General features: G+C 38.8%; 1 protein-coding gene across 3 annotated transcripts; it reads left to right on the top strand.

The window, feature by feature from the left end:
- Positions 1-237: 237 nt before the first annotated feature.
- On the top strand, positions 238-21,108 carry LOC306865637 (uncharacterized protein). 3 transcript variants are annotated; one of them, XM_079410358.1, is made up of 22 exons: positions 272-569; positions 653-733; positions 6,734-6,816; positions 6,920-7,043; positions 7,136-7,216; positions 7,838-8,033; positions 8,142-8,354; positions 8,577-8,711; positions 8,924-9,274; positions 10,571-13,077; positions 13,792-13,918; positions 14,114-14,219; positions 14,842-15,047; positions 15,360-15,466; positions 15,602-15,670; positions 16,172-16,320; positions 17,196-17,310; positions 17,404-17,591; positions 17,690-17,831; positions 17,920-18,046; positions 18,142-18,312; positions 19,395-21,108. In XM_079410358.1, exons 4-22 carry the CDS (start codon positions 6,925-6,927, stop codon positions 19,416-19,418), a joined length of 5,133 nt encoding a protein of 1,710 aa, XP_079266484.1. In that variant the 5' UTR covers positions 272-569; positions 653-733; positions 6,734-6,816; positions 6,920-6,924; the 3' UTR covers positions 19,419-21,108. The 3 variants fall into 3 exon arrangements, with proteins under 3 accessions (XP_079266483.1, XP_079266485.1, XP_079266484.1); XM_079410357.1 differs by lacking the exon at positions 653-733 and having other exon boundaries at positions 238-569; XM_079410359.1 differs by lacking the exons at positions 653-733; positions 15,360-15,466; positions 15,602-15,670; ... (5 more) ...; positions 18,142-18,312; positions 19,395-21,108 and having other exon boundaries at positions 238-569; positions 14,842-15,316.
- The last annotated feature ends 57 nt before the right edge of the window (positions 21,109-21,165 follow it).

Here is a 21,165-nt window from a genome sequence, read left to right as displayed (position 1 = left end):
AGCACATAATCTCCCTCAGGAAGTCTCATGCATGGACTCCATGTTTGCACGTGCTTTTATTCTCAGGTGAGATCGTTGTTTTGAGCTCAGAGCCTGTTCTGTAGCATTGAGCTGATGTGCAGTGAGCAGAGTTTATGATTGGTTGCCTTGGAAACACATACTGTACTCTTTAGGTGAGAGAGCGAGAGAGAGAGAAATGAGGATGGCGTGATGGAGAGGGAAGGTGGGGGAGGGGCTGTACAGGGAAAAGCAAAAAAGAAAAGAAATGAATGCACACTGGATGGTAGAAGGGGGTTGGGCTATCTTCTCTCAACACCACTCTCTACCTCTTTCACTGTCTCTCCCTCTATTTCTCTCTCTCTCTCTCTCTCTCTGTTTTCTCGTACCATTCCTTCCCTTTCTTTGTCTGCTGAAGGAGAAGGCTGGAGAGGAGGGTGCAAATGTGAGAGAAACCGAGAGTGTGTTGAGAGAGAGAGAGGGGTAAGAAAGGACAAGACAGAATGGACTAGGCACACTCGCCTTTTTGACAATAGAAGCTCACTTCACTTCCTGTCTGTCAGTGGCATTTCGTGAGTAAATCATCTTACTCTTTTTTTCTGAGTGTGTGTGTGTGTGTACGTTTTGTCAGAGCTGTCATCCGGTACTTTTAAAGGTGAAATATTTAAAGGTACATTGCGCTCGAGCAGTGGGCAAACAGGAAGCAGTGCCCTTCTCTTCCTCCCTGACTTGCAAGGTAAGAACGCTTGTGTGTCTCAGGAGAGAAACACTCATCTCTCCTCTCCAATGCCACTTAAATACCAGCCCCTCCGGCTCACTTTTTCTTGTCTTTGTGCTCCATGTGGTTTCTTTTCCTTTTCTTTGTGCAGTAATGTGACTGACTGTGAATGTTTTGCATCAAATCCTGTGCAAGTCTCTACAAAAATCGTGAAGTTAGCTGTAGATGTGATCCTTCTGTGCATAATGCAGTTGTGTGTGTGTGTGTGTATGTGTGTGTGTGTGTGTGTGTGTGTGTGCGCATGTGTAATACAATAGCCGGTCTCTACTGAATACTTTTGTACAGGAAGTATGGTTATTATAGCTGGCGATCTTGATCTCTGCCATTATGGCTCAACACAGGTCTAATAAAAGACACCGCCTTGGTGTGTGTGTGTCTGCAGTGAACTTTCTCAGACAACCTCCCCACGAGCAGTATCACCCATAACTCTCTCTGCACAAGAGAGATTTCCTCAGTTTGTTATCTGCTGAATAATACCCACATGCACGCATTACGTTACCCTCCTGTGGGGCCCCATGGTCACCTGTCGTCCCTGTTGGCCCAATTGCATTAGCAGCACCTGCAAATGAAGATGGAAAGATAAGAGAGAAGAGAAACAGAGACGGAAGCATTGGCATAACTGCAAGAGTCGTAAAAGAGTTGAAAATAGTTGAATGTGTAATGTAAGTATGTACTTAACTTTTAAGATCTCCTGCAAACTTCAAGTGTGTTATACAGAGAGCTTTGCATTTAAAGGGAGGGTGCACACAAAAAGGAAAATTTAGACATAATTCACTGGAACTGGAATGATTTTCAGTTCTCTGTGGAACACAAAATAATACATTTTGAAGAATCACGTTGTTCTTTTACAGATATTGAAAACTTACAATATATTGACAAGGGGAGTTAAGAAAGTGACAAAAAAAGGGTCATAGAAGTACCATAAGTGGTATATAAAGTACTATATGGCTATTACATCTTCTTAAAAGTATAGAGTATGAAGAAGTGAATGTGAATATCAGTTCATCTTCAATGATAATATAACTCTTCATCTCTCAAATCTAATTTGCACTTGTGCATATTTAAAAGTCTTGTAAAGAAGCTTTGAGCCAGAATTGTTGTCATTGACACAAACATTTAATTGATTTGTCAGGGGTGAGTGATATTCGCGATCTGCAATAGTGAATAATAACTTGAGTTCCTCTCACTAAATCACAGAAGACTATTTAGGTTGCTTTACAGGAGACTTAATATAGTGCAAAAGTGATACGGAACAGTTCATGATCTTACTCAAAAGTCATTTGCACTTGTGCATATTCAAGCTTGCATTCAGCACAACTAATTTTCATTTTTGGGTCCACTGTACCTTTAACAGGCAGGAGTAGAGAGAGTGTGTGTGTGTGTGTGCATACGTGTGAGTGTGTGTCAAAAGAAGACTTCTATGAGAGATTGTATGTCTTCATTTTCTCACAGGCTTACCTTACATCAAAGTTATTTTCTATCAAATTAGTTTGTCCCTAGCTGCCCTATGTTTAATGACCTAAATCCGCCACCAAAAGCGTCCGGCCTGATACAACACACACTCTTGATCTGATATAAGCCTCATGTGTGAGAGCAAGTCCCTGTCTCTGTTTATTTAGAGTAATATGAGATATGTGTACATGTCAATATCTGCCTCTCAGATTGGATGTCAATTCATAAACCCACCGACTGTGACCCCAACAGCTGCAATAGCATGTCAAGTTTTTAACGACTTGTAAGCGCCAATGGCACCACTACCTAAGCGTGAAAGAACAAGACAGAGAGACAGAAATCCTGTGAGAAATACTCTCTCAGAAAGTGTGGCGGATCATTTGACAGCGTAGTAAAGAATCACGTTCATGCGGTTACACCAAGGGTCCCGCATCAGCGAATATCATCTGTTTTAAACACAACAAAGTTTTATCCACAACAAAGTCTTGCTTGATGTAAAATACGCAAATAAAAGGCGTCGTACTGATACGTTTCGGGTTACGAAACTAAATGTCGTTCTGCGTCTGAAACTGAAACTGATCAACTAAACCTCAAATTCTCATACGTGATATATGCCATTTTAGATTGTTGTCTGTGTTTTCTGTCTGTAACACCATCTGCATTTTGCTTTCGATTTAGAGACACAACATATCTAATTTAGTTGTTTAAACAGGAAACCCCTCGCAGTTCGGCCTAGCCGCTTTTGTTTACGTCTGCAGTGTGCGTGGGTTTTTTTCGCTGAATATTGAGTCTGAATTTCTCTCATATATCAGTCCGTAACACAATCTCGCTGCTCCCGACAGCAGTGGCGCCCCTATCTTTCCCTTCCCACACTTCCTCTCTCTTTCCGGCTGTTTAATTCCTGCTGTGGTTCCCCTCTGCTCTCATGAGATATCTGTTTCAGATGGACAGTCCGTAGACTCTTTGTTTTCGACTGGATTCCTGGCTTTACTGTTGAGTTTTGCGAAGAGTTCGAGTCAGCGTAATCAATGTGGATTCTAGACTGTGTGGCTTTCTATAGAGTATCAAACTCTGTTTTGGGCTTTTAAAAGGGTCATATCATTAAATTTCATGGAACTGGAAAATATCCAAAAAATAATCATCCAAAATTACTTGTTATAAAATTTCAGATGTCAAAACCCTAGTTCATGCAATACTTTAATGAGGAAGTATATTATTATTCCAAGATACCAGAATAAGAAATGTTAATGGGAATGAGTAAAATGTGGGAAAGTCTGCCAAAGTTTTTTTCTTTCTGGCATATCCTTCTGGATCCCAACATCAGAGAAAATGGAATAAGAATATTTTTAAGAAGATCCCTAAACACTTCAGTCTGATTATAACAGTTCATGCTGCAAATTCAGTATCTGTACATGTTTATATGTTTCACAATGTAATGTAGGTTCTTATGAAGAAACAAGGAAGTGCTAACTAAATCAGACATCACAGCATACCTGCTGTTACTCATTTGTCATTTCTTATGCAAAAAGTCAGTTTACATAAGAGTCCTAAAGGCACAACAGCAAAAATGGCCTATTTAATTCAATCAGAGAGTACAATATTGACTAAATACACAAGTTATGAGTGTTTTTGGTGCAAAAAACCTTGATTAACACTATAAGTATGCCTCAGAGAAAAAAAAATGATATGACCCCTGTAGAACTATGATACAAAAGCAGAATTACTGTGGTTACTGATATGGACTCGATTAAATTAAGAAGAGCAAGATATGGGATAAAAAGAAATTTAAGACGAACATTGCTGGACAGCCCTAGGCCCATTATGTTCTAATGCAATTCCTGCTTAATCTAAGTGCATGTGTGTGTGGAACTGGAGAGACTCATAAAAGCTTATAGGAAGAGGAAGATGTGTGAGTGGAAGCTCTTCGGATGAATCTTCAACTGTCTGTCTGCATCGCACCTCATTTGAATGTAATGCAAAAAGCTGTACTCATCCATGTGATGTGAGACTCATCACTCATGCATCCCAATGAGGCCTGATAACAATCACAATTGAACCACTTGAAAACATTCATGTAGGGAAGACATTTCAGACTCGTTTGTAAAAGTGAGATATTTTTCAGCAGTGTGTGTATGTGAGGTCACGACCACAACTGCAGAACAGTGTCACATTTTTACAGGAAGTTAGAACCACTTCCTTTCCAACGGAACAGTTTGCTGGGTTTCTATGGCTACCTATATTAGCAGCATGTCATAAAGATGTTGGCATACGTACACAACCCACTTGTTCACATCAGTCTTGCATCATTGTGTTTTGTATCCTCGCTGGCGAAGGCACGCTGTGAGAGTCTGGTTTGGACTGAACAGGTGTGATGTACCTGGATAGGTTTGTGTAATCTGATATAACACAACCTGTTTGACAGTGCATTGTTGGTCTGCTTTAAAATTTGATTACAATAGGACAGGACGCTTACATGAACGTTGGCAAATAGAAAGGACATTTTCGAAGCTCAGGAGACTTAATGTAGTTCTCAATTGAGATTCGTTGAAGTATCAGCTTTGTCTCAGATATTTATCTTAAATTTCCTTACAATCAGTAAAGATCAAATCAAATGAGACAATAGTAGACATGCAGTGAGCAATGTCCTGGCTCTTCACAGCTTTATAATGGCAGTGAATCGTGGTCGACATTTTAACACAAAATAAAGTGCATCCATCCATCTTAAGTGCTTCACATGGCTCCAGGGAGCTAATAAGTGAAGTGATGCATTTGTGTAAGAAAAATATCCATATTTAAACCTTTATAAACCATAATCTCTAACTTCCACAAACCGACATACGTGGCTTCACAAGAGAGGCCTTTATTAACTCCCTGGAGCTGTGTGGAGCACGTTTTATGTTGGATGGATGCACTTTTTGGGGCTTCAAAATCTCGACCCCCATTTACTGCAATTATAAACTTGGAAGAGCCAGGACATCTGAATGGAATGTCCATTGTAAGAAAGGGGTGGGGGTTAAGTGGGCTAAATGATTGGAAAAGTCCAGCATACATCACACACATCAGAGAAAAAATTTCATCAGCTTTAATCAGCTTCAAGCAAAAAATCTAAATCAAATATTTATATGAATTTTTAAATTACATGACGCAGTCACATGGCATCTAGGAATGTATTCAGTAAATGTGTTTCCTTTGTAGTTTGGGCAAATGTTTTCTCACCGAGAAAAAGAACAACATCAAGTGAGTGTACATGTTTTTTTTACTTTTTTTTTTACAGTCCAGCATTTTTTATGTAAAATATTACAATATAGGGGTTAAAACATGCCTATTGTTCAGATCTCTTTTAAAATTCTACAGAATGTGCACGTGACATTTCCAGGCAAAAGTCTCCATGTGTTCTCCATTTAATCTCTTTGCTGTTTGAGAAACAAGAGTTCTCAACATAATAGATGGTCTATGGCAGTGTGTGTGTGAGAGAGAGAGAGAGAGAGAGAGAGAGAAACCTACAAATGCTTTTCATGTAATATACCTGTACATCTAGCAAATGTGTCAAAGTTCAAGCCTGTGTTTTTCAACTGAATATGTGTTAAATGCGCTATTATGAGATGCAGATAAGAGGTGAAACAGCCTTTTACAAACACAAAGAGCATGCAGTTGCTCTGTCCTGATCTGAACCAGAACACACAACTGGAGTTTTACAGTATTAGAGCTGAGCTATTCAAGGACCAAAAAGAGCACAAATGCCCTGCTTTAACCTCACACACGCTCGCACACGTTACGCTTCTTCCTATGACAAAGGACAGTTGGTGTGGGTGGGGTGGAGCGTGGGGGGCAGAGATAAGACGAACAGGAGCCTATGGATTGCTGCAGATGCTTTGGGTTGAACTTGTTCCAGCGTTGCACGTTTGATCTGTTGCCTCAGTCAACTCTAGAGGAAGCGTCAGTCAGGTGCTAGAAAATCTTCAAAGGTGTGTGGGCGACATGAAGATCACAATGAGATTTATTTCTTTGACAGTTAAGGACGTTGTGTTGTGTTATGCAGCACATTATGCATTTTAGCCACAAATATGCTATAGTGTTAGCATACTTGTGGCTACCATGGAGCCATGTTGTCTTTTTTCTCAGGAAACTGATACTGACCATCATTTACAAAAGGACATCCTGAAGATTTCCTTTCTGCTGTCCCCTCCCTCACTTTATTTCCGTCTATCTTTATGTGTCTAACTTCCTGTGCAATGACTATTGCTATTGCTTAGACTAAAAGTGTGTCAGATCCCTAACCCTAAGTATTGTAATTAAACCAGTAACTTGCCCTGCATCGTTTGATAGGGACTTGATTGAATGATACCTGTTGGACATTTACAATGGATGGAAAATCCCAGATTTACACTGAAAGACAATCCACTCTACTAATGTTTTACTAATAATAACACAAAACATTACTCTTATCATGTGATATTATGAAAGAATGCTTTATTCATTCATCTTTTCACTCTTTTTTTCATTCAGAAAAGCTCAAATTGAAAGCGAGGGAAAGTGTAGTGATCTCTGTTGAGATCTGCAGTGGAGGGTTTCTCAGACTCCTCAGTGCGGTGAGTATTCACAGGATGCTTTCTTCTTTCTAGAACAAAGTACATCACGAGTGAACAGCTACAGTAATTGCTTTTGTATGTGCGTGTGTTTGTCTCGCCTCAGGCTGAATGTATCACATAGCAGAGCAGTATTCTGGACGAAACTCATGGGACTCCTTCCCCTCTTCTGGGCCGAATCGAGCACCATGGGCCCCAGGCAGCAACCGGCACTGGGCACCTCCATCCAGGTCATCCATCCTCCACACACATTTAGAAGCGTAGCATCCATTAATTGAACACTGTTTTTTTGTGCATATCTTATCAGTTCTTCTGTTTTCAGGTGCAGTGGAGGGAACTATCAATCCCCATCCCAAAACTACACAGCAGGAAGAAGCTACCCAAATAAAGCTTATAGCAACGGGTCAGTCATTCATTTCTGCTCTAAAAGTGCTGAAATCCCAATTTGCATCCTACACATGTACTGCACTGGTAATGGTCAATACAGTCACTGCTTTATCACAACTGCTTAACTAGTACACTTGTATGATGTGTATTTTTGGCACATACATTATAATTTAGTGAATCAATGTATTATTACTATGTACATTTTTATATTATTCTATATATATGTTTTTTTTTATATTTTGTATATTTTTATTTTCATGTTATATTTTACAATAAAATGTAATAAAATAATTATTTTACAGTTTGAATGTAATATTATTTAATATTTATAACAAATGTATAATATAAAAACTATTGCTTTTTTATACATTCACTGTATATATTATATAAATAATAACTTGAATTAATGTATATATTAGTGTTTTTATACCACTTTTTATACCTCTACTTATGTTACTATTTATTTTGCTAGTATGTTACTACCATGCCATCCAGGTGTTTTAATGTACGTTTTCAATGTACAGTGATTTGACACGCACAATATTCCCTGCTGTATATTACAGATAATATGCAAATTTGCCATGTTAACACTGCTGTGTAACATTCATGGATAGTATTCCTCTTTATTTACAAACAGACCTCCAGGTTTCAGCAGGGACAGGCCTCACACACACCCCAGAGACAGAGGCATTGGAAAAGAGCAAAGGGCCCCAAAAGGCTGCGGACCAACACAGAGCCAGCACCATAATCCAGTGCGCCCCACCCTAAACTACAGCTCAGGGTGTGGAGGACACCTCTCTAGCAGCAACAATCACAGCAGCCAACCACACAGGGTGAGGGCATCCAAAATTCTAGAGATACAGTGCTATCAAAGATGAGCTAAACACAAAAGAATAATATCATTAATATCCTGAATGACTTGATGCTATTTCCTGGTTCAGTATGGGGGTCCACATCAGCAGCAGCGTTCCACTGGGCGTCCTCCACAGACCCAGGGAGACAAATGGACACAGTCAACTCAGTCTAGGACATTCCAAGGGCCCTTTTTCAAACGTCCAGCACCTCCTCACAATATGTCACCACCACTCCAAGATTCATCCCCTTCACGAGACGACTGTCCCAGCAAGAGGAGCAGGAGCATCAGTTCACATCAGGTCAGTCATGTTCTTTTCTTTGTTGAAAATTAATATGCAAAGACAACTACTATTTACATGTTTTATTTTGATTTAGTTTTTTTCTGTTAGTTTTTGGGTATAAAGTATTATGTCAATCAAAAAGATTTGGCCATAGAGAGGCAGTAGTCCTCAAGCACCATCTGCTGGTCAGAATGAGAACATCCTTAAGTGATAATGCATGACTCTTGATCAATTCTGCAGAATCTCCACCTGAGAGAGAAATATTTCATCAACCGTCCCCCTCCATCATACCCACCTCGGCCATGGAGCCCAGCATACAAAAGCTCAATTCCCTGGAGCCTGTCTGAGAAGAGGTCCTCCCCGTCTCGATTTCAGGTAGACCAGTAGTCTCAGCTGTATTTTTTGAGTAATTGATTTTCTGTATATGCCTGGAAGGAAGGTTTATAACTCTTTATTACTCTTTATACACTTTATAACTTCAATACACATTATCAGGCCTAATCACATACTACTTTGCCTTAAATATGTAATTTACAATTATAAACTGTGTATTGCTCACAATCATCCTTCTTTCACTTATTTAAAAGGAGTCCAGTCATTCCGTCATGAGAGATCACAGACCATATTCCATCCCATCACCACCCACCAGTGCTCCAAGCCAGGGCCTCCACAGCAAGAAACCCACCAAACAGGGGCAACCCCATCATCCGGTCCGAGATCATCCAGACCCCCATCCCCGTGGGGCCAAAGTGGGCTGGGATTGCCCATCACCAGCAAACCTCACCAGTGCGCCTTACAGTCAACAGCACCAGCTCCCTCCACCACAGAGGCACACCGGCCCCTTCAGCAGCCCAGCCACCTCAGTACCTCAGCCCAGACACAACACAGCACAGCCTGGCTGGAAAACACAGAGCCACTTGGGAAAACATGGCAGTAGTGTGAGTAAATGAAGAAAGAATTTTCATTTTTGGGTCAACTTTTCCTTTCAATATAATGCCCAATGTTCAAAGAACTAGTCTCAGCCTCAGACAACACACCCACAGACTGTATAAGTGGGCGTTCTTGGCCAGAATAAGCTCCAAGACTTATTATCAGTAGTCAAAAGTCTGGCAACACTATCACAACACTAAGGCTATCAATTAGCTTTTTTTGTTTAAAAAGGATCCAAAATCAATATTTGAGAAAGTACATAACCAGCCATTGTTCAAAACTATCGCCTTACTTCTAATTTGAGTGGTAACGGGTAGGTTTTCGCGGGAGATTCGAGCATGGTACTGCGTCATTACATCACGTCTGTAAACATAAAGAAGTTTTCCCGGGCTAGTAGGCTATCGCACGTGTGGATCCTGCAGGTGGTGCATCGTTTATAGCCTTTTCTCACAGCAGCTGGAATAATTAAATTGATAATTTTGATGGCAGATTGTAATCCAGAAAGTATTATGTGTTTATGAAACACATGTGAATTAAATTAAATTATATTCCAGTTTTAAATGTGCTTCTCATTACAGATTTACACAAGATTTGTGTTTTAAAGAAAACCAGTTCGAAGGGAGCATAATTTGCTTTTTGGGTTAAAAGAATTTCTTAATATGAAATTCGAATGGTATGACAATTACATTAAACTGTACAGAAATTTAAATCTACATACTAATACACACTATACTCATAGTCACACAATGCTGATGTTGTTAATTTGAGAATAAAGTATAACAATAATAATACTTTGCACGGTTTGATGTGATATGAGCAAACCGATCTTTAGATTACATCACCATTGGTAGTGCGATTTATGGTAATGCTTTTTTTCCTCAGTTGGTCAGAACAAACGTGACTGACTTGTAACAGATGACAGTATCCAGTGAAAATTCTTATCTGGGTCATATATTCCAAGACGTAGAATAATCTGTGATTGCGAAGTACAGTAAATATCCACACCGGTGAGGTGACTGACTGCCACACATTTACCTCAAAACATTAGATTCATCCGAGCTAGAGCTGTGCCAGAGTACAACCCACGTAATAAAGATAATTTCGCAAGTAACTACAATTCCAGGATTTCAAACATAGATGGCGACAAAGAGCAAAACTTACGGACTGCAGCTTTAAATATCAAGTCCGTATGAATTATCAGTAAAAGCCAAATATTACATTTCAGAAAGCAATTCACATATTTACATCTGTTCTTTTGTATTAGTATAAACTTGTGAAATGTTTGGGCATTTGTTTCTCTACAGGAGACGGGGCATACCACCTCTGCCCTGGAATCTCAAGAGTCTATTGGTGGGGACAGAAAACGATCAAGTGCATCTAAACATATTAGCCGCCAACGGAGTCCCATCCTGTCATACAGCAGTGCAGAGGGTAGAGTTACAGATTGTTCAGAATGGAGGAGCCCAGAGACTGGGTTAAAGAAACACAATCAGAGAGATGCAGACTCCCCTTCTGAACCCAACACTCAAACCTCAGACAGAAGTCAGAGGGCACAGAAGTCAGAAATGAAGAAGCGCAGGCACTCTAAACACCAGACTGGATTCAAATCCACCCACAAGAGCTCCCTCAGCAAGCTGGACTCTGAACTCTTGAAACACATTCAGGCCAAGAGGAGGCACAAGGAGCGTTCAAGGAGGAAGGAGAAAAAGAAGGAAGGAGAGCTGTTAGACACAAGAGAACAGATGGAGAGAAAAATGGAGGACAGGAAAAAGAAAAAGATGAGGGATGGAAGAAAGGGGCATGATAAGAAGAACATACACCAAAATGGCCGACAGTTGGGACTGATAACAAAAAGAACAAAGGAGGAGAGGAAAAAAGGAATGCATGAAGACAGGAAGAGTGAGATGCCTTCGAAATCGGCATCTCCCAAATTAGGAAGATTGTACCCCAGTGATTCTGAACATCTCCTGGATGACCTACTGTTTGAGCCACTTCATCTCTATCACAGAGTGGAAGAGTTCTCTAAACATACCTCAGTGTTCATCCCACCTTCTACATCTCCTCCTGTCAGTAATAACCATTGTTCTCCATGCCAATCAACCCGTGAAGCCAATACTAAAGCCTTAGAGGTTGACGACCAATCAGAATCTTCTGAGCCTGAACATGTAGACACTAGCGATGATGATAGTGTAGAGGACCATGATGTTAACAGGTCCAAACTTACTCTTCCCGATAAGCAGAGGAGTTGTGAAGAAGAACCCATCAGAGGCAAAGAGGGTGTTTTAGGGTTACATAGTGCCCCAGACCTCCTCCCTGCTCACTGCACCTATAGTGAGGAGCTCCTAAGGCTGGACCCACCAACAAGCCCACCTGTTCTGAGCTGGCAGGGCTCTCCAGTGTCGGACTTAGGTGATGATGATGAGGAAGGTAAAGACGGAGATATGATTGGAGTTCTGAGGAGGCCCGTGCTACAACCGAGTCCAACACACTCATCTCCACTAAGAGACCCAGTGGAGATCAACACTGGAGTCGACTATTGCCATAATGACCTGGCCAAATTGTACGGCCTTCCTGAGTTCTCTAAAGCAATGGACACTGAGGAAGAAGATGAAGAAAAGAGAGAAGGAGAGCAGAAAGATAGTAGTCCTGATGCATCAAACAGCTCTGAGCCCAACAAACCACACTTGCACCAAATGGACACATTCAAATCAGCAACCTCAGCGATGAGCAGTCATAGATACACTTACAGGGGTGGGCCATTTGGTCGGCCACCCCCTAGTGCATTAGTTGGGGTGAAATACTCATCATCTCTGTCCTTGGGTCCAGAGATCCACCCTCCAGGCCAGCATAGTCCACTTGCCACATCTCCAATCACAGAAATCCCAGATCAGATCACATCACCTCTGATCCAGCCTGCAGAGAAGGATAAAGAGAGCAAAACAGAGGAAGAAAGAATGGAAACCAATGCAAAAGAGGAAGAAATAGAAGAAGAAAGGGAGAAAATGGAGGTGCAGAAGATGGATGAACAAATGGAGATCAAAGTAGCTGAATCAGCTAAAGACCCAACCTGCACTTCACTGGAAGAGAAGGAACCTGTAATGTCTCCCGCCACCCTGCAGGCTAAACTAGTACAAAGCTGCGAGCTACTGCTCAATCAAAACTCCAGCCTTCTGTCAAAGGCTATGAAAGTCAGCGGGTCCACTTCTACTGAGAGAGAAAAGGAACAAGTCAGGGCCAGACAGAAAGATCAAATGAGGTCTCCAAGAAAAGCTGGTCGGAAAGTAAAAGGAGAAGATCCCGAAAAGAGTAATGGAGGAGAGAATAAAAAGCAAAAAGTGAAGGATGAGACTGAGACAAAGGATTCATCTTCTGAAGGTTTAAATGAGCACTTGGTGGAAAGGAAGAACAAACAGGTTGTCCCAGCAAACCAAAAAATTGTCTTGAAAGATGGAGAAACAGAATCTAAAGAAGTCGAGAGGGAAAAAGAGACAGACATTACAAAAGAGACCATGAAAGAAGACACACTAAAGGATGATGCATCTGCCACAGCATCATCTTCGTCTGACACAACCAACACACAAACCTCTGTTATTGTGACACCCTCCAGCAGACCTCTGCTGCTGGCCCGGGTCAATCTCCTTAATCTGCAGGAGCTGTCTAAAATTCCCTTGAAAGAACTGAGGATCCGTTTGGTCAGGGTTGAGAGCGGAGGTCGGCAGACTTTCATTGCCTCAGAGATGGAGCAGGGGACCACGCCACTCAATGCCATCAACATCAAAAATAGCGCAGCTGAGGTCATACAAGCCTGCAAGTAAGTTCACTTCTGACTGTAGACCTCAGATTATTCTGATGTACTTAATAGTTATTAGCAGTGTTTGCTGAGGCTAAATTGCTATAAAGCTAAAGGCTAAATTCCATGGACTGACATTGAAGGCACCCGATCAATATCTAAAAACAGAATCTAATAAGAGTTGAAGGTGCGCTCTTTTAACTTAACAGTAATCAACCACCTAGCGACCACCCAGAACACCTTAGTAATGCATACCATTGTGCTAAACGAACCACTTAGGAACCACACAGCACCACCCTAGCATCATAATAGTGTTTCACGAGTTCACACTTACATATAATAAATAGAATAAAGATTATGCGTATTTGGCATGCTGTCCGATTGGAGGGCTCCGAGCTCGGAACATCGGCCCGAAACCGGAGTACCCCCCCCTATAGGTTAGGACAGGAATAGTTGTAAGTGCAGAGAAGGGGTGGCGGAGGGATGCTGGAAAACTGTCAAGGAACAGAGGGGAGTCGACTGTGTATATATACAAACCTCTTATCTTGTTAACTGGGTTGATTACTGATTGTGCTCCTCTCGTGTTAATTAGGTTAATTATCTGAACGTGCTCCTCCCAAACTTTAATAAAACATAATTTAATGCTCTAAATTTATTATTATTATGACTTTGATGGGGAATATTAACCATGCCTCTTACTTTAGTTTTATTCTGTTCTTCCTTTCTCTGTGACAGAGGGGCAAACATCAAGAGCAAGTTTCGGGATTCATACCTGCTTCCAGCATTTTCAGTGAAACCTGACCTGTCCACCAAGACTCCTATTCCCAGAGAGAAAATGAACCCTCCAACACCGAGCATTTATGTGAGTTGAGGCCAATCAGTTCATAAGGCTTAAGGTTTAATAAAGTATTGTCATTTATTAATCATATGCTCTGTCAGACATTAGTTTATATGGATACATTAGAGGTCTTTATCATTGTTGTAATGATAAACAATAGCCAATTGTCTGTTTGATGTCTGTTATTCTGACTTTGTGTCTATGTTTTTATATTTGTAGCTAGAGAGTAAAAGAGATGCCTTTTCTCCGGTGCTGCTGCAATTCTGCACAGACCCTAAAAATGCTGTTACTGTCATCAGAGGACTGGCTGGATCCCTCCGTCTCAGTGAGAAAATACAATATCACAAACACACACACACACACACACACACACACTACATTAATCCGAAAACATTTAAAAACGTTTTCCAAAACTTTCCCCATCCACATGGAAACGTCAAAACATACTAAAATCATTTTATTGCACACACCACATGTAAAACGTAATAAAAGCTTGGTGAGATGAACAGTAATATAAAAAGATATACAATATAATTATGAGATATAAAATAAAGTTCTCATACTGTTATTCATGCCATTCTCCATTATTCCATGTATGGTCTAAAATACAATTGTCCTCATCTTTTGCTGCAGGGCAGCAGTTGTGGGTTAATTTTCTCTGATCTTTGCTGGAATGTAATATGAACAAAAATAGTGCAAAGTAACATATATCCTATCATTTGCAACACTATGAAAGTGAATACCATATATTAGGCATATACCAGTATAAACATAGATATCTGTCGTTTCGATATGTGTCACATGACCAACCATGTCATCGTTTTCAAAAAGCTTGGTTTTCGCAGGACTAAAACGCTGTCTCGTTATAGACGAAAGTCAAAAACAAAGAGAAAAGGATGATTTTCAAATGTTTCTGGTTTAGTGTGACATTGTTGTCTTTTTGGTAGATCTGGGTCTGTTCTCCACTAAATCCCTGGTGGAGGCCAACTCGGAGCATGCGGTGGAGGTGAGGACTCAGGTGCAGCAGCCAGCGGACGAGAACTGGAACCATTCAGGATCCGCCCAGACCTGGCCCTGCGAAAGCAGCAGATCTCATACCACCATCGCTAAATACGCACAGTACCAAGCATCCAGTTTCCAGGAGAGCTTACAGGTAGAAATTGTTACCAATGAGTGTCCCAGTGGAATCAGAAATCAACTCTATCTCACGCTTAACTGGAGTTACATCTAAGCCTCAATGGGAAACACTCTGGTGACAGCATAACAGTCTGCCTCACCCAGTAAAGTCATATTAAATTAAATAAAAAAATATTACGTGAAATGTCCCTTCTCCTCCCTCTCAGGACAAGGGTATTGCAGTTTGATGAGGCTGAGGGTCCAGGCAATCACCTGGACGTTTTAGGTACACAGTGACACGCACACAAAAAATTAAATGTAAGAAAGTAAAAGTTATTTCTATTTTTAGGAAGAGAAAGACAGTGAAGATGAGGATGAAGAAGACAAATCAGGGGAAAACACTGTGACAAAATCCAACTCCCAAGGAAACACTGAGACTTCTACCATCACATCCGGGTAAAGTTAAAAATAATGTTTAAACTATCATATAACAATACATATAGATTGCTATTACCAGGCACAGATTGAATTTTATTTTTTGTTTATTTATTTTTTAAATGCTATCTCTGAAAAGTTTCTTTTTTTTAACAGCTCGGAGCAGAAAACCATTGGAAAAATCATTAAATTTGGAACCAACATTGACTTATCAGATCCAAAACGGTGAGAGATGTTCACTGTGATATGACTGTGACATTATTTGTCAATCATTCATAAAATAATGTTGGACAGGGAGACTATGGGGGTCATGTGCAACAGACTTCCTTATTTTATAATAGAGGTCTCGTTGCTTCCAGTTCAAGTTTTTTGTATGTGGAGCTGTTTAACTCAAGATGCCTTCCAAGGAGATACCAAAGATGATAATAACCGATGTCCATTAGTATGTAGATTGATATCTGAAAGTTTTTAATTTTTATTCTTTTAATTAACATTTGGATATTTAAAATTGAATAATGCTCCAACTAGCTAGATTAGCTGATTACCTTAAAGGTCCATAGATATTGCCATCAGTTCGTACTGCTATTAATACTTCCTCCAACAAGCGATGAGACCTGTTTTCTGGTTTGGTAGGGTGACGTTCAATATATACCCCATTCACTGTGCTTTCATGAGTGTCATTACTTGCATTGGTGTGAGTAAAGGACTGTGGGGTCTTGTCTTCAGGTGGAAGCTGCAGCTGCAGGAGCTGTTGAAGTTGCCTGCGTTCATGCGTGTGTCCTCCAGCGCGAACATGCTGAGTCACGTTGGTCACACTATACTGGGCATGAACACAGTCCAGCTTTATATGAAGGTCCCTGGCAGCCGCACACCAGGTCAGTGTACACACACAAACACACACGAGGTATATGTGCATTTGAGTCTCTAACCCTCACTAACGTTCTTTGATTTGAAAAACAGACATTATTGAATTCATTTATGAAGTTGTTTTCCTTTTTTGTCAGGTTTTACTACCTTTCAGATGTTTGGTCTCCTTCAGAATAACAACTTTTCTCACTCTCTCTAACACACAGTATTATCATAGAGATTTTTAATTGAATTGTTTTTTAGTTTTTTTAAATAGGCTTCATTATCATCATACAAAATATAATTTATGATATTTTTAAAATATGACCTGGACATGTTTAAAATAAAGCAAAAAAATAAATGGTCACAAATCTTAAGTCTGACATCCTCTCTTAAGTACATCAGGAAATTATTATTTATTTATGTATGCATGCCTTATTTTCAGTATGCAAAATAGAAATTATAATATTTTTGTAAAATGTGACCTGGACCTGGACAAAAATAAAAAAAATTATTTGCCTTTATTTACTTACAGTTGTTTAAAAAAAACAAGCTTCATTTTTCTTTGTGATAAATTTATAGTTATTTATATTTTTGTAAAATGTTACCTGGAGATGTTAACAGTAAAATAAAATATTGAAACGATATGATTTTTTTTTTCATTTATTTATTTATTAAAATACACAATTTTAATTTTTCTGAATCGAATTTGTAAAATGTGACTGTGTAAAATAAAATGTTATTTTATTTTTATTTTAACCATGAGCAAAGTATTTATTTTAATTATATAATATTTGAACTATATTATATTAGTTGACTTTGTTAAATGTGACTTAAAAATGTTTAAAATAAAGCAACAAAAAAAAACTTTTTAAAAACTGAATGTCTGATTTCCTCTCTCTAGGACATCAGGAAAATAATAACTTCTGTTCAGTGAACATCAATATTGGCCCTGGAGACTGTGAGTGGTTTGCCGTCCATGAACACTACTGGAAAGCCATCAGTGACTTGTGCGAAAAGTAAGCTTTGGATCACACATGGAAGTTATTTTCATGGCTTAGCATGATGACTAATGCGATTAAATAGAAAGCAATATGTCTTCTGTGTGTTAGGCACGCTGTGGACTATCTGACAGGCTCGTGGTGGCCGGTTCTAGAGGACCTGTACCGTTCAAACATCCCAGTATACCGCTTCATTCAGAGACCCGGTGACCTGGTGTGGATCAACGCTGGCACTGTGCACTGGGTCCAGGCCGTGGGCTGGTGCAACAACATTGCCTGGAACGTTGGCCCTTTAAATGGTGAATCTAAAGAGTAACAATAGAGGGCGTCAAAGACATCCACCAGACATTTACTGTAAATATATTTGGCACTTGCTTCATGCCCTTTGTCTTTCCAGCCTATCAATACCAGCTGGCTCTTGAACGCTTTGAGTGGAATGAGACCAAGAAAGTCAAATCAATCGTCCCCATGATTCACGTGTCCTGGAACGTCGCCCGCACAATCAAGATCACAGACCCAAACACATTCCAGATGATCAAGTGAGTGCGACATTGCATGATTTGTGTCACCTGAGACTTACTTTAAATGATTTTATAGTTCCATCTCCTTCTTTGTCTTGCCTTTCAGACATTGTCTCCTCCAGTCCATCAAACACATTCAGATTTTGAGGGACCAGCTGCTGTCTGCAGGGAAGAAGATCTCCTATCAGAACAGGGTGAAGGATGAGCCAGCGTACTACTGCAACGAGTGTGACGTGAGGACCACCGACACTCAACACACTGATGGCAAATAATATTCTGTCATGAGATGTTTTTGTTGATGTACATGACTGTGTGCGTGTGTGTACAGGTGGAGGTGTTTAACCTGCTGTTTGTGACCAGTGAGAGCAGCAGTAGGAAGACGTATGTGGTTCACTGTGAGGACTGCGCTCGGGAGCAGAGCCCCAGTCTGAGCGGGGTGGTGGTGCTGGAGCAGTACCGCATCAGTGAGCTAATGAACACATATGATAACTTCAACCTGGTAAGACAACCACTCTCATACACACAAATGTGAAAATGTAGCATGTAATATTTTATTTTACTTTCTCTTTTCAGTATGCTAGAGTTTATAATTTTGTGAAATGTGACCTGAACATTAAAATAAAAAAATAAAAATATGCAATGATATTTCTAACAATATTGCATTTAGTTTATATTTATATTTAAAAAAAAAAAGAAAACATAATTTTGATTATGCAAAATAGAAAATAAATAAAATAAAAATATATTATCATTGCGTCATTACACTTTATTTTATTGTTTTTATTAAAAAAAAATAGTTTTCATTTTATAAATGCAAATAATAACTATTACAATATTTTTGTGAATAGTGATCTGGACGTTTAATGTAAAATATGTTATATATATATTTTATTTTTATTTTTATTTATTTTTTTCATAGGCTTGATTTTATTATGCTAAGTAGAATTTGTAAAATGTGACCCTGATATGTTTAAAATAATACATAAACAATAACAAAAGTAATTATATTTTTCTTTTATTTTTTAAATAGGCACCATTTTCAATATGCAAAATAGAATGTTTTTTTTTATATATTAATATTAGTAATATTAGTATAAATATTAGTAATGCTGTTTTTTTATTTTAATTTAAAAAATAGGCTTAATTTTTAATATGCAAAATAGAATTTATATTTTTGTGAAATGTGAACTGTATATGTTTCAAATAAAATAGCAATAATTTTATTAGAATTTTTCATTTTTATAAAATAGGCTTCATTTTCGGTATGCGTAATATAATTTATATATGAAATGTGACATGTAATTTTTTTTTCTTAAACAGGTTTGATGATTATGCCTGGTGAACTGTGACCTTGACATTTGAAATAAAATAAAACTACAATCCAAATAAATAAAGATTTTAATTAAATTAATTTTCATTATACAAAATAGAATTGATTTTTTTTTTTTGTGAAATGTTTCCAAGTAAAATAATCCATCAACGACATAATCATTGATCACTATGACACTGTATGTGCATTTTAAACATATACATTTCAATTATTTTGACAGCCATTGTAATGCATGAGTTTTCTCTTCCCAGGCTCCAGTCCCGTGCTGTAGGTGAACCTGATGTCTGAAACTACACAGCCATAACCAAATCTCCCACCCTCCTGCCCCAAAGCAGCGGCACAAACCTTACATTCTTTTTCTTTTTTCTTTACCAAAACCACTACTGCATACTTACAGAACAGCCGATCAAATCGCTGTTTACTTCACATTGTTTACAATACTATCAGCCGATGTCTCTCCAGCGCAGCCGTCTTCCCCTCAGCCAGCTACTGACGGGACATCTGATAGTTCTCACGCTCCTGATAACAGATCGACTAGAGTGGTGCTACATCATTGGACTTGGCTATCAGGTCACTCATCCACAATGGATAACTGCTGTGATTCCTTTTTTAAAAATTGTCAACTTGCCGAACATGTGCATTAATTCAGGTACTGATGTAGTTTACGTTTTTTATGCAAATGGAGGATGATTTCACCAGTCCAGTTTGTCTCTGGTTTATCCGAGTAAGTGGTGCTTTGATACAACGTATATAACAGTAGGGGATTCGTTTCTCTTGGAGCTGATGACCATTGCAGTGACATTAACTTTTTTTTCTGTTGTTTCGGTCGTGTCATATTTACTACAAGTCTGACCTTTGTAAATGGTATTTGCATATTTGACTGGGTGCTATTTTTTTTTAAGTTGTTAGGTTTTAAGGTTTTCGGAAAGAAAAAAACTAACTTTTTTAACAGTCTAGACTAAGACCATTTGGGCCTTGTGGTATGCATTTAGACAAAAGATGATTTCCTGGTATTTGATTAAATAAATAATGACATTTTTTAGAGCATTAAAATATCATGTGCTGTACAGTATATGTAACAGTTATTCCAAAAAATACGGGTTTAATCTCAAACGTATTTGATTGCATTTGTCTGGAAAACCTTGTGTGTGTTATGTGAATCTTTTTTGTACAACGCAAAAAAAAAACAACAACAAAAAATAATTCCTGCAAACTTGTGGCTTTTGATGCATTTCTCAGTCTGATCGACTCCTTTAATTTGATTTTCTTATTTTTTGGAATCATAACTGAATTATTCTTTGTTGGTTTTGATTTTATTTATTTACTTGTCTTTTCCTTTTGTATTTATTGATCGTTTGTGATGCTTCTCTTTTCTGAGACATGCGTATTTTGTAAATCTTTCTGTTGTGCTGATGTGGTGAGGCTTACGGGGGAACGTCTGATTCAAAATGGTGCTGATCCCCCATCCTCCCGGGTCTCTCTCTGTCTGTATAAATGATCTGTAGGTTTGAAAACATGAATTTAATCTCACAAGTTGGTGCTTAGAACAGAGTCAGTACACTTTTATGAACTGAATGTCTTTGTACTGTATATTTAACACATGAAATTTGTTTGCTTTACATGAGGTACAAGATATTGTGACGCGTGTATGATTCAAGTCATCGTAGCTGTTATGATAATTATGACCTTTCTGATTTGTATCATTATTGATGAATTGCAGATTGTTGAAAGTTTTCAGATTTGTGTTCCATCCATACCTCTCAAACTTTGTTTTCAGGTTTGTTGCCATTTTTTTGTTTGTTTTACTGTATAAAAAAAAATAATAAAGAAAAGATAAAATGAAAAAAAAAGCAAAGGAAAACATTAAGGAACTGAGCCAGACTTGTCTAAAACATTTTGTGATTTTTGTGTGTTATACCTGATATAATTCTAACTATATAAAAATAAAACATTCTGATAAATTCCCATGTGTTTATGTGGTAAGTTATTTCTGGATTGTGTGTGGAAGTATATTAGAGGAAG

The sequence above is a fragment of the Barbus barbus genome, assembly GCF_936440315.1.
Source record: "Barbus barbus genome assembly, chromosome: 47".
Classification (NCBI taxonomy): Eukaryota; Metazoa; Chordata; class Actinopteri; order Cypriniformes; family Cyprinidae; genus Barbus; species Barbus barbus.
Note: the sequence above shows the minus strand (reverse complement) of the source record. Positions and strands in the feature narration are given on the sequence as shown.